The 17,371-nt window shown below is 40.9% G+C and overlaps 2 protein-coding genes across 5 annotated transcripts in view; one reads left to right on the top strand and one right to left on the bottom strand.

The window, feature by feature from the left end:
- Positions 1–9,604, top strand: part of atg7 (ATG7 autophagy related 7 homolog) — a 58,016-nt gene extending 48,412 nt beyond the window's left edge. For both annotated transcript variants that reach the window (XM_082532625.1, XM_082532626.1), the window contains exon 19: positions 8,524–9,604. In XM_082532625.1, the coding sequence (XP_082388751.1) occupies positions 8,524–8,556 (33 nt within the window). In that variant the 3' untranslated portion in view covers positions 8,557–9,604. The remainder of the gene's footprint in view (positions 1–8,523) is intronic.
- A 144-nt stretch (positions 9,605–9,748) lies between these two features.
- The window catches only part of vgll4b (vestigial-like family member 4b), a 44,643-nt gene continuing 37,020 nt past the window's right edge, over positions 9,749–17,371 (bottom strand). For 2 of the 3 annotated variants that reach the window (XM_082534748.1, XM_082534747.1), the window contains 3 exons: positions 15,779–16,040; positions 15,287–15,404; positions 9,749–14,813 (listed from right to left, as the gene is read on the bottom strand). In XM_082534748.1, the coding sequence (XP_082390874.1) occupies positions 14,557–14,813; positions 15,287–15,404; positions 15,779–16,040 (637 nt within the window). In that variant the 3' untranslated portion in view covers positions 9,749–14,556. The remainder of the gene's footprint in view (positions 14,814–15,286; positions 15,405–15,778; positions 16,041–17,371) is intronic. The other variant, XR_014276980.1, reaches the window with a different exon arrangement.

Below are 17,371 nucleotides of genomic sequence, written 5' to 3'. Positions count from 1 at the left end.
CAAGTCCCAGTGAACAGATTGTGTACCCATGCACACCCAATTACACGCCATGTTCACCGAGCTCCCCCATGAGAGCTGCAGCCCTGGAACAAAGAGGACATCAGAAAGAACACAGGGGATTGCTGGAGGAAATGGAAGCACACATAGTGATCATTTCAAAACGAGGGGGTTGGGACTACCTACATTTCAGTCTAGCTGTACTGTAGTACACAAACCCTTCAGATGTGGAATGTCTTTAGTTTTCGTTAACTTAAGGAATACAGTGCGGTGCCATGTGGCTGCAGAATTACATAGTTATTAAGGCCCTGAGGTTTTTCCTCAGGTTACAGTGTTTTCTGGGTGGGAAGAGGACTATAAAGTGCACGTGCAGAGAAAATAGACACAAATGCTCCTTGTGTGAACCAATCACATAATAGTAAAAATCTGTACAGAAGTGAAGTCTGCTGCTGTTTATGCAAGTTCCCAGAATTTCAGTATTGGTACACGGAATTAAATTTGCTGTAATTATAGTGTTTTTGTGTGACCCAGTATGACTGTCAAGAGTTTTTAAAATCTGTGGAAATAGCTGCTAGTTGTGAGATGTTTACACTCAGTATATTTAAACAGTCTTGTGGTCTGTTTCTCGTTTAGCCAAACCAAATCTACATCCTGGTTTGACACATGTACTGCTTTGAATCTGTATCTCTTAGTCCCGACATTTTATATCCACCGAGGCATCTGGAACTACTTTATCAAATGAGTGTTTTTACTTCCAAGCAATACCAGTGACAGTTCTGCTTATTGTGTCAGCGCGCACTACACGCTGCCTCCATCCATTTTTTAAAATCTCATTAGCAGTCTAAGCAGAGAATCCCAGACCACCTTCTACTGCATCCCCAAGCCAGGCCATCCCCAGCCAACATAATCTCTCCAGCGTGTCTTGGGTCTGCCCCGGGGTCACTTCCTGGTTGGACGTGCCCAAAGCACCTCACCTAGGAAGCATCCTAGTCAGATGCTCAAACCACACCAATTGGCTCCTTTTGATGTGGAGGAGCAGCACCTTTACCGTGAGCTCCTGCCAAATACATGATTTCCACACCCTGTTTCAGAGGCTGAACCCTCAAAGCCTTTGGAGGAAGCTAATCTCCATTATTTGTCTCGGCTATCTTATACCTTTAGTCGCTACCTAAAGTTTGTGGCCATAGCGGAAGGTAGAAACAAAGATTAACCAGACAGATATGTTCTGCTATTATTCCATTTCTTTCAAAACTTTTTATTTCCTGCATTTGTCTTGACATTTTCACCCTACTTTAAACTGTCTCTCAACCAGTAAAACCCCCAGACTGCAAAATTGACTTGCAGAATTGACAGACTGCCCACATGGTGAAGAAATACCACAGAGGAATTCAGGAATGTTGTTGGGAATACACCAACAGTTGGTGTTGCATAGTACCCTATGATGTCATTTTCTTGCCTGAAAATGGGAACGCACATGCACTTATGTTTTGTGTGTGTGTGTGTGTGTGTGTGTGTGTGTGTGTGTGTGTGTGACTGTTTCAAGTGTGTTGCAAAAGAAGAGACTCAGTCAAAAAGAGTTTAACACTTTTAATCCTAATTGACCTTTTTACTGGAATATGACACATTAAGTTTACAAACCCAGATTTATTTCAAGCAATGTTTTCCTATAAATTGCATATGAGTCATAATGTATCACAAATAGCAGCAACTGAATAATTACTGGTTGCCAACAGACTTGTTGCCAACTTATTCTGCAACACACAAATACTCCGTTGATCCCTTTGTTTTCTATCATCCAGTCTTTCAGTTCTTAATCTATGAATTATTTTAAAAATCATTTAATGTTCAAAGATGTTTTATTCCATAGTAGATGCATATCATGTAGCACGATGCTTCATTTGGATCACTTATGATCACTTAGTGATCGTTTATGTATCAGGAGTATTGGAATAGCTGAGAGGCAACACGCTGTGCCAAAATTGGTCCACCCCAAGGATGGGGTCCCCCGGCACAAACGGAGTAGTATAGTGTACGGTGTTAAGTGTCGTGAGGATTGCCATGATTTGGTTGGTGGTTGCTGATCAGTGGTCATGACAGTATGCATATTAACAGTCAAGAAACTGACCTCACAGTCCATTGTTTGGTGCTAGTTTCAGTCATTATGCAAATGAACTGTTTATAAGGTTGGAGAAACCTGGAGTCAGCTGAGACTGAAGAAGCCACTTAGATGAGTGACGAAATGTTTCTCCCACTGAAAACGCTCCGTCCTACGGTTTCTTTACCTGTATTTTTGAGCGTGCATCAAAATATATGATGTACCCTCTCTACTTTTAAGATTAGGCTGAAAACTTTCCTTTTAGATAAAGCTTATATTTTTTACACTCACCTCTTTTCACACTTTTCATGCATTTATTATTAATCTCCATCTCTCTTCTACAGTGTGTCTTTTATCCTGTCTCCCTCTGTCCTCACCCCCAGCCAGTCACAGCAAATAGCTGCTCCTCCCTGAGGGACTCTGTATTACTTTGCTAACAGAAGTGCATGTGTTTTCCTGTTTTTTGTGGTCATTTGATGCATAAAAATCGATTTTCTGCTTGAGTTCATTCAAAACCATTAAAAAAAACAGCGTTTATAAAAAAAAAAAATCATTTTCAGTCCTGGTGATTTTCCTTTGGGGGAAGGCCAAAATCTCTTTGGGAGGTGCCATTATGTACCTTATGCAGATTGGTAGCGGTCAGGAGACTGTAAACAGTTCATGATGGATTTCGAGGTCTGATTTTGATCATTGTCCTTTTTGCAGAACCCAGGATCTTTTCACTTTCACTCTTTTCCTGAGTTTGCTGGAATTTTTTTCTTTTTTTTTTCTTTCTTTCTTTCTTTCTTTTTTCTTTCTTTTCTTTTTCTTTTTTTTTTTTGCATGTAGCACTTCAAATCTTTGGTGACTATGACAAAAAAAGAGCCAAGTTTACCTTCATATGTTTGTGGAACTTGTTTCCAAAAACCTGCAGCTTATCCTGATGTTTGTGCATCAGCACTGCACAGTAAAATGACATAGTAGTACTCCTGTGTTGGATTAAACCTTCCTGCAGCATCTCTGCACACCTTGGGGTGTGTTGGTCTGCGCCGACTTTCCGAGTGGGAAATCTGAGTTGAGGGGACGTTCCACAAATAATTTCCCAGTAGGAACCCGGAATTTCCGACTTATTCAGGAGCACACCATAAATCCAGACTTAGGACTCATCCTAAGTCTGGATTTATTTATTTGTAAATACTTTTATGAACTATCCAAGATCACCTACACGAACCAAAAATTTTCTTCCAACTGGATATCCCTCGTCTTCTTCCTCAACCAACAGCGCACAGTCAGTGTTGTATCCAGCAGCCATAAACCACATCAGTCTGTGTGGTCCTCTAATTACATATCAGATGGAGCCAGTCTCCATGATGAAAGCTCGACTTTGCACTTTGTGCTTTGGTGTCAGTCCTAATATGTAAAACAGATGTGTGTTTAATAGCAAAGCCCATCAGTGGTTGTGTAGCACTAGCTAGTTGAATGACTTTAGAGGCTGGATTCCCACTGGGGCCACCCGCACTTAGGAACTATTCCTGTAAGTTGGCTCAGTATTTTGGATCGGCTCTCCTAAGGAGCAGCAACCCTTGTCAGTGAAATGACAGTGATCTGAAAAGTTTCTCCCTGATAAACTGATTTCAGGCAGTAAACACCGTAGCTCGGGCACTAGTTTTCGAGATAAACGTTGCCCTTCATGCTGAGGCTTGTGCTCCATTTGCGGGGTAGCAGCAACAATCAGCAGCAGAGAGTTGGCTGTGATTCTACCAGCCTCAGCTTCCAGCTAAAGCCTTCACTATCTGATCAGATCCCGGCCTTGTCTCAACAACTAGCCTGGATTAGAGTTGTCATATCAGCCGGAGCCCAACTGATTACAAACACATTCGCACAATGATTACATGCAGCTTACTGTTGGATGTTATGAAACATCCTGCAATCCTTTTGTTTTCAAACCTGCGGTGGCTCAAGGTCTTGAAGCGATAAGGCGGCTTCAAAGGTAAAGATGTTTCATCGATTGTGTTGTTGCCAATTCCTTTGAGGGTGTGTGTGTGAAGTAGAGGTCAAACAGCCAAGACAAATATAATTAAAGCTAGAGCTGCAAGCAGTCATTAGTTTTATTGTTGATATTTTTCGGATTAATGTAGTCCTTCAAATAAAAAAAGAAAAACTGAATCCTGCTTCTTGCTTTCTTCCATCTGTTAGAAGAGTCAAGTTTTACCTTCTCACGCAGCTTTTTATGGTGATAAAAGTTGAACATGCACCAAGTCTAGCAAGACATAAAAATAGGCTGGTGGCTGCCCCTCCCTGAGCCTGGTTCTGCTCGAGGTTTCTTCCTATTAAAAGGTAGTTTTTCTGTCCCACTTTCACGAAGTGCTCGATCAAAGGAGGTCCTTTGATTGTCGGGGTTTTCTCTGTACTGTTGTAGGGTCTTTACTAAGGATGGGATTTAATAAGAATAGAGCGATTCTGATTTCATTATCATTGTCACGTATCGACTTGATTCCTTATCGATTCTCCTGTTGATTCTCATTGGGTTCCATATAGCACACTGGGTATTTTCTCTCTCTGTAAACTCAAGAGATGATCACATGAGAAAATCCCACTAGATCAGCCATTTCTGAAATACTCAGACAACCTTGCCATGTTCAAAGTCACTCAAATCACCTTTCTTCCCCCAGTTTTAAGCTCAGTTTGAAATTTGACAGGTCTCCTTGATCACATCTGAATGCCTAAATGCATTGAGTTGCTGCCGGGTGATTGGCTGAGTAGATATTTGCGTTAACAAGCAGTTGAACAGGTGTGATTGTACATGTGAATGATGCAAGAAGGAGTTTGGGTTTCAATAAGTTTCCTAATTGGACAGAGCTGAGAAGTGATTTATTTTGATCTTGGCTTTACAGAAATCTGCTTATGTGTTGCAGCAACAGAGGTGGCTTCCAATGGTTGAGAAACATCCCAAGTATTCAGCTGAGCTCGAAAGAGTGTAGTAAGTTGTAGGCTTCAGTTTGCTGGAGCTATTCGTGTTACATAAGGCTCTCTCTCACACACACACACACACACACACACACACACACACACACACACACACACACACACACACACACACACACACACACAAAAAATCTCCCTCACTCTTCTACCTCTACCCCCCTTTCCATTTTGCGGGAAAGATTTCACACAGGCCCACATACTCGCCATCAGTGTGGCATGGCAGCCATCCAGAGAGGGGCTCCAGTGTCACTCCCTTTCAAAGAGCTCTTTGCTTGCTGTCCTTTTGATGGCTGCTACCCAGCAGCAGTGGAGCAGAAGTGCAGAAAATCCAGCTTTCATAAAAATTTGTCCTTGATTTTCCACACTTAGTTTATGAGGGGGGGAAAAAGCTTTGTGAAAACTTAGCATTGCTCTGGTGCTACACTCTGTCTTTTTTTAAAGACCATATATTCAGTAGTGGCAGAGCTGCTATGGAACAGGTTGGGCAGCTTTTTCTGCTGGCACACATGATTTTTAGCCGCAGGAGCACCTGCGGTCCTTACTGTGTGTAGCACTACCTACGCTACTTCCTGTCAAAGCAGGTATGTCAGGAAAAGCTAAAGTAAAAGCATCACTGAAATATTCTTGTTTAAATAGAGTCAGATGAGGAGGAAAGAAAAATAATGGAGGAATCTGGCTCAAAGAGACTATAGTATAGCATCGCCAAAACAGAACTCAGTGGCCCATATTTATAACTGCTCATGATATAAATGTGAACTTTCTCCTTCAGGTATCAATAAATTCTTTATTAAAGTAAAGCTGGTGTCCTCTGGCAGTTAAGATGTTTAAAATGGGGGGATTTACATACAAGTAAATCTAACTACAGTTATTAATCTTTCTGTCTGTAGTAAGGTGAAAAAAAAGGACTAATCCTGGGCTGCTAATAGCTGGAGACAAGCTGTGCTAAGCCTGGCTTAACTTGTAGGGAGGAGAGGGAAAACTGTTTCTTTGCAAAGTGTGAAAACACTTTTAGACCTGGTCTTTGGTTGGTGACGCTCTCGTGGTTTGATCAGTCTGCTCTGTTCTGATTCTGTCTATCAGGATTTGATGTCCCTCTCGGGGAGGGGTGGAGGGGGTTACTTGAACATGCGGTTCAGACTTCTCCTGAAAGTTACTCAAAATACTGTTGCAGTGACTTTTAGAAAAAGTGACCCCCGAGTGCTCATTCAGACATGAAGCTGACGCTTTTAGCCGTGTCAAAATCTCCGAAATGGTGACGTTGCCAGGTTTGGTACCAAACAGAGACGTGCTGTTGCACAAGCTGATTGCACAAAGGCTACTAGGTGGAAGGCTAAACCGTTGGTGGTCAAGCAATAGTTAGAGCAAAAAACATCAGCCACAACACACAAGCTGCATGTTTTTGCGTCTCTGTTTGACACACATTAAACACAGTTTTAAAGCGGAGCCTTTTTTCCCCAAGTGACCGAGCCAGTCTGTTTCTCCAGTTGCAGATGCTAAGCTATCTGTGTTTACAGTGGAGTAACACAGTATTGTTGGACTTGGCACCACACAAAAAACAACAATAATAGTGCATTTCCCTAAATGTTAACTATTCCAACAACCGTAATTTAAACAAGAATGTTCCGACCGCGAGAAAATATATTTCATTGCATTCACACAGTAATAAACCTGCTGATGTTCACACCGGGATGATGTTGTCTTGGATACAACTCCAACACCTTTGTTAAGCTACAAGGCATCAGGAATGATTTATTTGTTTGCATCCATTTCTGTGAGAGATGTTTCCCCTCGGTGGATCATCTAAGAACACAATCTCTGGACATTTGTCAGAATCTAAAATAGGTCAGTCTCTGTTTTAATGAGGAAAATGTGCAGGAGGGTTACGCTTGCAGTAAATTGGTGTATGACATTGATTGTTTCACATAAACCAGCCAAATCTAAATGTATAGTGTAAGTAGCTAAGTTGTTATGTATACTATTGATGACATATTTTAAGTAGAAGTGGCAAAGCCATTGGCCCTCAGTGCTGAGCATTCACCCTTACTGTGGGGTGGGCTTCTGTATAATGTCTGTATGTATAGTCTCTCTTCTCTTTGACATAGAAAATCCTACTTAAAGGACAGGTGCAATAATTATTACACTGTTGGTGTAATAATTGCTGTTAATTTTTATTCATGTAAATTTGACCATTAATTTAAACATAGTTGATCATGCAACAGCGAAAATAAAATAAAAGCATAAAATGAAACAATAAAAAACATATTTATTGAATTTATATATGATTAAAAAATAATAATAATAATAATAACCAACCAAATAAAAAAAAATTTTTTTTTTGCAATTTCATTGCAACTGCTCTTGGAAGATGTGTGACCTTGTTCTGAATGACCTTCATAGAGTTCAAGGCGATAATCAAAGAGACTCGGCTTCACTTAAAAACCATTTGAACGTGTTGGATTTCTGCTTCTTCCCTGAATTTCACGTTTCAGCGCTGAAAGCCGCGAAGCCGTGCTTTCAGAGGACGCTGTGTGTGTGTGTGTCAGAATTGCGTGTATTTGTGGTTGTGTGTGTAACATTCCAGAAAGTGTCAGAGGTATGCGAATTACGTCTGACAGAGGAAGAATGTGAAGACTTCTGCTGCCATGTGAAGGCCGCTGTTGTTTACTGACAGATTCATGCAGAAGAAGTTGCTCAGCTGTGTGTGTGTGTGTGTGTGTGTGTGTGTGTGTGTGTGTGTGTGTGTGTGTGTGTATGTGTGTTTGTGTCTTTTATTGCGTCACTTCCGGAAAATGTGGGAGTTGCATCACATTTCTGACATAATTGTGTTTCGTGTAAGTTGCACTATAATTTTGGGGCATGTAATTCCTGGTACTCCATTTATCTCCATTTATATTTTAAACAGATTATTGGGGAAATAAATCTGCTTAGTGTACATGAAAAAGCAGGACTGTTGTGGAGGGCCACGCCAATGTCTTAAAAAGAGATCAAATTGATATCACGCAGAATCGAGTTTAGCTTAGCTTGGGAAAATTAATTACCCATCCTGTGTTAATGTCTTGCTGAATGAATGCGTTCATAGACATAAGTAGGCTACTCGCTGTTGTCAGGTACACAGATGACTGAAGTGATGAGAAGCATAAACATTCACATTGTTGGCAGTTTTTCCAGCTTTTCTTAGTTTTAAATTCCTCATATTTGTTTTGGACCATAGCTTGTTGTTCTTGTGAGAAACTCTAAATGTGTCCATGATTACGATTGGTCAACAATCAGTGGTGGTTGTGCAGCTAGGCTTTGCAATATGGTCAAATGGCAATGCACGCTAGCAAGTGGACTTCAGCAAGAGACATTTTAAAATATCTTTGCTCACTTACTGTTCTGGAAACACAAACATAACTGATGTGTTAATTTTGTCTCTTTTTGCCTTTGCTGATTTTTTCTTTTCCTGTTTTTTGTCTCTTTCTCATCAGATTTGGGACATGAGCGACGATGAGAGCATCTGAACAACTGGCGGAGCAAGCACTCAGAAGGACTAAACACATCCATCCATACTTTCTTTTTTCTAAAGTAAATCCTGTATTTACAAAGACAAGGTTGTTTACGTAATGAGCACCAAGCACATGAGCAAATAAATAAATAAATGCTTTAAAAAGGCTTTAAAAAGCTTTAAAATTCCTAATAGTCCTCATTTGGATTCAAGATGGCCCAGATCTTCAGAGCTGGGAAGTAATCTAATAAGCAATTAAGAAAAAGACAACAAAACAATAACTGAAAGCCTGAACAAGTTTTGATTTTTTTTTTTTGCTTTTGATATGTAAAACTGTTGAACTTACTAAAGAATGTACCTGTTCCTGTCACCTGCTGTTGTCTAAACACACTTTAAGTCCCTGAACAAAAACACAACAAAACCTGCAAAAAATATTGGAACTAAAGAGTCTAAAAACACCAAGAAACCTCTCTGAAGTGCCACAGTTTCAATCCCCTCCCAAGGTCTCTGCATCAACACATTTAATGATTTTACTGGAGAGATCTTTGGCAAGGCAGTTACAACATCTGTTCACTTATTCAGTTTGAGAAAGAGCTTCGGATAAGTTTTGAAAATAAAATACAGTTCTGCAGATTCATCCATTTTTGGGGTCTTTTGATTAGAGGCTGTGACACGTACAGTAGAAGTGATGCTTAAACCAGCTTTGTTGCTATGAAGCTTTCACTCAGAGAGGACTTGCATACAGATGTTACTGTGATATAATTAGAACTGTGGAAACTGTTGCTCTTGGTTTGTTGGTGTTGATGCATGTACATGTTTGTGTAACTATGTTTTTTGTGTTTATTTCTTCCTCTGCATTGTCCTGGAAGTCTCATCTGCAGTGATGTATTCAGTGTATTCACATGTACATTTTAACAAATGCTTGGATATTTATGAAAGTGATTGAGACTGACTCGAGTTTCAATCATGAGAAAGGATCTGGTTTGTTTTCTGATTAATCTCGCAGCTGTTTTTCTCTTCTGTATTAAAAAAAACTGGAATAAAATCCATTATTTCTCTATTAACATCTGTGAGGTTTATGTCGCTATGCAACAATGTCCTTTTTATTTTAGCTCAGTCTTTCCAAAAAGCTGTTTGCCGCTCTCGTAACCATTTCACAAGCACAAACACACCAAACAATTACAAGACAGAAACCCACACAGTCAGACTGTGGTTTAAAAGCACTTTATTGTTCATCAAGGCTACTTTAACGTACAAAAAAGGTGGCCTGCCAAAACCTTTTAAGTAGGAGACACAGAGCCACAAATCTTGATAGAAATTTTATTACAGTTCAGAGTATTACTACCATTAAGTACATGCTACTTCCACTTCAAAAAAAGACCTGGAAAATGTGGTGCAGTCCGAGTAAAGACCGACTCCTCTTTGATTTATTTGTTCGATTTTCATGTTAACTTGATTAAGAATGCAAAACGACTTCAACAGATGGAAACTGTGGTGACATATTTAGGAGTGACATCCCCAGAACTAATTTGCTTCTTAGATCATCTACGCCTCGCTGACTGGCACCAAAGCAGATGATCCGCAGCGCAAATCTACAGTTCCATCAGTTCCAACAGCAAATTCAACAAATGCTGACTGATAGTTTTACTTCACTCATTTCCCATCTATAGATGAAAAAAGTCATGAAAAAAAATGCTATTGCTTACGTGCTGTTTGAAATTGTACCTGCCTGCTAGCCCGTGACTAATGGGGACTTTGCTTATATTTTTAAAATGAACTCTTTTGGAAATGGCAAGCAAGACAGAATGGGCTAGAGGCAAAATCTTCCAACAACACAAAACATGCAAATTGCTCAAAAGGCCCGCAAAACAAACTTTGTTTTGGCTTACTGGTAAGTCTTGTTCAAATGTCTCTGAAGTCACATGATCGAACACCATGGGGACCAATGGAAGTAGCGATTGTCACCGACACACCTGTGGCTTACTGTGGTTTCACACGTTTTCTGTGCTCCTGCACTTGAACCTTTACTCTAACAAGACAAACTCTATAAACAAAAAAGATCAACTTTTTCACAAAAAAAAGAAAATGCAATGATTACAATATAAGGACAGGGAAAAAACAATTAAATAGCTACATATCATTAACAAATTCATTGTTCCTCAAAAAATACCTACGATTTTTTTTCTCTGTACATTCGTTACGCACAGCGTAATGATGGTCTTATAGTTTACCTATTATAAAAAAGTATTTTTTTATTAAATGATTTTCCTACAGTGCGTAGGGAGTGTGTGCCAAAGCATAAAGAGAGCCTACCTACAGGGTGGTAGTGAAATGATAACGATAAAGAATAACAGAAAAACAAAATCCTCTGGACACCGAGTCCATTTCCCTCGTGTTCCGATGTTACTGACTGCATACAGGCTGACTGAATCTGAGAGGTGGGGGGAGAGGCAACGCTGAGTGGCAGGTGAACATGTCCTGACTCACAGGTCGCGCTTACAAAAGCTCAGCTTCTGAAAGCTCAGCCTCCCGCCCCAACACTCTGCCTGCGAAAAACCACCAACCCAATCCACTCGAAACTGGTCACAGAAAGCACAAGTACATGACAGAACTCCAGTTAAATGTGAATCTCGGGTAACATTGTAGAACTTCCATCATCTAGTTCTAGGGTCTGATAGCTGAGACTGGAATGTGTAGACGCTTTCGAACACGGTACAGAACTCTAATGTACGTACTTGCCATTCTTGACACAAATTACACAAAGCCAACGAATCAAAACCTCACCACCTATCTGCCTTAGCTCAGAGACTTTAAGTCAATCTGTAGTTTTAATGCAGGGTGAGTAATGTTTTCACTGACTGCTAGTAAGACCCCAAGTTCTCTAAATCAGACCACTAAATGTCCTCAAAAATTAAAATTCAATTCTTCCTTTACTCTCTTTATCTTTTATTCTTCACTATGGCCAATTTATTTCTTAAAAAAGGCAAATGGGGCACCTTTTAATTCGGGCAAAGACACGAGAGATGTTGTTGGGAGGGGATGGGGACAAGTAGCCCTCACTACTTATTAGCTCCGCCTGTTGATATAAAGATAGCGAATGCATTGAGGCCTGTACAAAGTTGCCTACAGCAGGAATGTATGCCACCTTGGCGCAGGTTGCTTTGCAGAGTAAAATTCATTTCCTTAGACTGCAGCACTCTAGTTTGAGTTCAGAAAAGAAAGAGAGAAATATGTATTTATATATATATTAATAAAAACGGTCTAGACACCAAGTCGGAACACAAAAAGTCAGCTGATGGAGGTTGAGCGAGGTGAAACGTCACACCATAAATTCAGATAACTAATTATCAGCCAAGTGTTTTGTTCTCTAGCGTCTCTCTGCTAGGTCTGCCAATGCTATTTCCGTAATGTCGTCTTTTTAGTGCCGTAACTTTAAGACACTTTTATGCGTCAACAAGATGTTTGAGAGCCATCGCGAACCAACTCTTCTTGTAAACAAACCCTGCTTCCCAAAAGCATCCAATGCCTGCCAAGGTGACTTTAAGATGGCAGCTGAACAGGCTAGATGCTCAGATGCTTTTGGAGAAAACAAGACCCCGCTGACTTTTTGCTGTTTGTGTGGTGTCTCAGCTCAGTCAAGCTGACGTTTGTAGCATCCTGTACCACTGATGGATCAACATCTTAAGAAAACCTTAATGAGCTTTGGATCCCAAACCCAACTAAACCCCAAGACGATCGTCACTCTGCTGCGGGGATGAGCTGATCGCCTGCTGGGTTGAGATGATTTTAGGAAACATTGCTCTCATCATTTAACAGAGCCTGTCCGGAGGCTGTCCCACTATAGATGTTTGTTACCATACTGCTAGTAATGGAAAACAACAAAACAAAAAAATACAAAATTGTAATAATAACAATAACAATATGGAGTACAACTGACCCAGCAGTGAGTGTATAGTGTCTATGTCTGTTACTGACAACGAAAGAAGTAACAACTAACGTCTGAATGAAAAGGCTAATAAAAGTTATGTTTGAAATGCTAAAAACACTAATAGATACCAGCTATTAAAAAACAAACAAAAAAAACAAAACAACATGCATTAATTTACCCTTAAAACCTTGTAGAAATCTACCAAACCACAGTGTGTAGGAGAGGGAGGGAAGGACAGCAGGGTGTATGCCAAATATAATTACTACACCCACGATCAAAGAGACCAAACCCCCCCCCCCCAAAAAAAAAACAACAAAAACAAAGGTGTGTTTGAAGAGATCTGAAAAATCTTCTCTCCCCCGGTCGAGAAACCAGACTTTTTTTCTTTCAACCACAAAGTGACGTGCAGCGTCATCTATCCCCTCATCACTGTCAGCAGTTAAGCCCGTGAAACACATCAAAGCACGTCGTTCGGCAAAGCCCAGCCTTCAACACACTCGGTCAGTGTTTTCAACCCTAATCTCCTCTCATTACGGTTGTGATGGCCATGAACATCACAGGAGCTGACGGTTTTTTCATTTTTAACCTGACTGTGCTCTTAAACTGAAAGCCAACAGTTTTTATTGTTCGATAAAAATCAGCGCTGCTTAAATAAGAATCTGGATGTGCGTAGAGCCGATACCAGAGGACCAGGATCAAACCAAGGGGTCTTTTGCTTTTTAGGTATCTGTATAAACCACATACAAACATTCATATTTACACATCTTATGGCCACATTAGACCAAATCTACAAGCTGCAATTCTAGTGTTTAATTCAACCTACTTATAACCTTGTTCTCACAATATGATGTAGCGGTTTGGTGACTAATGGTGGATGGTAAAATTTTAAGTCCCTCCAATAACTTTTCTCTTTATTTATATTAATACTTGCAGCTCTCAATATAACCACTCCTTAGTGAAGTGCTGGTGTCTGTTTTTCACCTATGTGTGTGTTTTCAGCTAACAGCTTCACTACTGAAGTTTCAAAAGTCAAAAGCTTGCTGTGAGTCATGCGTCTACTGCCCAACGCCATAAAGGCGTGTTTACATTTTCCTAAATGCTTTCAATAAATAATGGATAATGACCTTGTTCACACTTTTCTACCAGCGCTGGGGTGGAAATGTGCACGGGTAGATTTCAGAGAGGAGTTAATGGGATGCAAAAATGGCTATTCCAACAAAAGTTGGAATAATATGCCATCGTGTCAAAGTCAGCCTCGTCCGTCCCAGTGTGTTCAGTGCCAGATCGCAAAATGACATGCCACCCTTTACTCTCTACGGCAGTAGTGCAAATCAGACCGAGTCGATCACTAAAGTATACACATACAGTAACAAAACCACGAGAACACATACACAGAAGAGAGAGAGGAAAAGTGAGGGGGGGGGGGGGGGGAAGGCAGGTGAGAGGATGAAAGGAGATAAAAACAGAGGGAGGTGATTGCAAGATGGCTTTTTGTTGTTTTGTTTCCGAGGTGGGCATGGATAAACATCAGCGTCTGAGGTTTCTTTGGTAGAACAGTCAGGTGGTTTATGTTCATTTTCTCCAAAGTGTTTCTCGCTCATCTTTCCTTTGAAACGTCGGGCATCGCATAACGCAGAAGCAAGTACACAAAACTACCGTTAAAGAAAAATAACAACAAAGAAGAAAAGAAAAAAATTAATAATTAAAACACCTCCTTTTCCGTTCTCTCCGTATTTACATATAACTACAGACACTTGCTCGGCTCCAAGCTTGACATGCAGGATGATGTATGACTGGAAGGAGCAAGCTCATGCTCCACCTAAGCTCCAGGCTAAACCCTCATCACTCATTACTGATTGTCTGGCATTAGCATACCAGAGGACAGATGGGAAAAATGACTGTGTTGTTATTGCTCGATTGATCCTCTATGAGTGCACAGTGAGAGAGCGGGCTTGAGGGTTTTAGATATTTTTAGCAGACCAGCAGACAAGCATTCCCTCTGGGATGCTGGTGACAGACCAAAGTGATGGGGGCATGGATGTTAGAGCCAGGATAAGGATCGGGAAAACTGGGGTCTATCCACCCCCTTCAGGAGACGACAGAAGGGGAGTGGTTGTGATTGACCATGCGACTGTCAGGGGAGGAGTTTGGGCTGCTGCCAGATGACGAGGGACTCCCTTTGTTTTTGATCTGCAGCCAGGTTTCGCCGAGCGCCTTGGCAAAGTGGTCATCCACTGAGCCCGTGATGGACACCGAGTTGGTGGCGGTGGGCTCGGGCTCCTTGTAGTTTTTCCCAAGGCTGCGACGGAAATGTTCCTCAATCACAGGGTCGCACACTGTGTTGGCTTATGCAAGAAGAAGAGAAAAAAAAGGGTTTTAGTTACAATTTTAGTTAAAAAAACAACAAAAAAAACTAAAATACAAAGAAATGGTCAGCAGGCAATTTGTTTTAATGTGCATGCGAGTTTACTTTTTTATTGCAGGTTTTCTTTTTAAATCAACATTTTAAACTTCACTGTTAACCTCAATGAGATCATAGAGATTTCACTGGGATCATAAAAACCCACAGAAAACATGAAGGAAAAAGAAAACAAATGTTTTATTGGCCAAGGCCTCGAGTGACTCTGTGGGTACAGAGATAACAGATAAGATTGTAATTAAGTATGTTTAAACGCTATCATAACAACGGTTTCGTTATAAAAACAGAAGAACCCTAGCATTACTACAATACATTTACATCTGAACGTGGAGAGTATGAGCTGTTTTCTCTCTGGGGTGCGCATTGCTGTTGCAAATGCATTTGCAAACGTGTACTCACTGTTGCTTCTCCTGTAGTTATTGGTGAAGTTGGAGCAGCCGTTGTGGGAGACTGTACAGTGAGACAGGTTGCAGTTGCGGTTGTTTGCTGGGGCGCATGTGATCACTGAGGGACGATTCTGAAACACAAAGAGTCTGTGTTAAATGTCGAATTCAGTCTTATGATTGCCGATCAGCAATTTGCTAAAGCGTGTTAAAAGAAGCAGAGTAAATGCAAAATGAACAGAACAGCAACTTTTCAGAAAAGATGGAGAAAATGAAAAGACGTTTTAAGTTTGAGGCAGCAGGAATGATCCAGTGACCACCAGGATTTTAAAACATGGTTTGCAAACAAGCCAAATAGGAAATGTGTACTTTCCACCAACCAAGGAGGCAGGTTAATGAAAGCATATTAGTCACATCATGTGGGGGACCTACCAGAGTTGAGGTTTCACTCGACAATTTAAGAAAAATGTGGTGCGCATTAGAGCCAAAGACAGGACGGGTATGTTACCTGCTGGCGTTCCACAGTGCTGACTGTGTGCAGCACTGTAGCCATAGCTGCTGTGTTGCTGCGTGCTGACTCCACCATGCTGTTTTTGGTAAGTGCCAGTGGCTGGTCCATGGTAGCTAAGCTGGCCAGGTGGAGGTGATGGGGGTGGCTGTACATGTGGTTGCTCGGCACTCCCAGAGCACCCGGCACCACCACACGTTCGATGGGGCTCCTGCTGCGGTCCTTGGAGCCAGGAGAGCTGCGATAATCTCCATTAGGTTTCCTGAGGAACAGTCAAGTAGCCAAAAAACAAACGCACGTTATTCATCCCGCACACTGGATAGTGTTATTTAATTCATGTGTATTCTGAGTCTGCTAGCACTAAATTGACTCTGAAGCCAGTATCATAATTAAAATGATAAGAGAAGACATTTGGAGCTTAAACATAACGATCCAAGGTTATCAAAAACACAATATTTGGTGTTTGGGATGAGATGAAAAGTAAACATGACGTGCAAAGAGTGTTGACAAACGATGTAAGGAATGGGCAAAGAAAAAAAAGCCAAGAAGTAAAGAGACAGAAAGATCACAAGGAGTTCAGCTAAGACAGGGAGAATGTGACGTGGGGGGAAAAAAATAAAGATTATAAAAGGACAATTGTAAATGGTGCTCTGTGTCAGCAGGAACGGCAAAAGCTATTAATACTGGTCTAACAAATACACACTCTCATGGACACACAGCCTTAGCTCTCAGATTGCTGGTGGGGTTTGATAAGACCATATGGTGCCAACACAGGCTCACACACTGTCCTCAGATGGAGGAAGGAACACTCTCCTAACTTTATCCAACATGGATAGACTCCAAACTTATCTCGACACAGGAGGGACAAATGGGCACAAAGTTCAAAGCTCTTGAGAGGTTTCCCCAGCAAAGCAAATCAACTTCATCTCTTCGGCAAGCTGCACTTACTGCAGTCATAATTTAAAAAAAGAAAAGAAAACTACTAACGGAGCATAGATGCAGGCTGATGTCACTCAACATTCAATTAAAGTCACTAAACATCCTTTCTTTGAGTTTTATTCCCTGTCCACACTTACAACAATGAAGTGATTAATGGAGGTAAAAGGAGGTTAGCCATGCACCTTCCATATGAAAGGGAATTATTTAGCAGCACTGTTATCACCAAGCAGTGAGCTCATATTTTAATCACTGCAAAACAGATAAGGATAAGGGATTAAAGTAACAACAGTTTAAGAAAACAGGCTTTCTTCCAGCTCTGACAATAATGATTGTGATATGTCTGATGTAAACAAGTGTCTGCGACTAAAGACCATTGAGTTGTAGTTTAACAAGTTAGTAATTGTTTTGGTCCCTACATCAGATTTGCTCTGTGTTTTTTTTTTTTTGTGTTTGTGGGTGTGTGTCCGTGTGTGCGGTTCACTCCCCTCTTACAAACTGAGGCCCAGCTACAGGGAGCAAGATTTACTGTACTCGCCTCTGTCTCTCCTTTTCTCCCCAACTCCATAATCCATTCACAGATAGAGACATCGACTTGCTCATTCCTACACAGAATACGCTACACACAAACCATGCAGGCTTGATTAAATTTGCAAG

Source organism: Aulonocara stuartgranti, assembly GCF_965226115.1.
Source record: "Aulonocara stuartgranti genome assembly, chromosome: 5".
NCBI classification, from domain to species: domain Eukaryota; kingdom Metazoa; phylum Chordata; class Actinopteri; order Cichliformes; family Cichlidae; genus Aulonocara; species Aulonocara stuartgranti.
The sequence above is the reverse complement of the archived record's forward strand: the minus strand, read 5'-3'. Positions and strand labels throughout refer to the sequence as shown.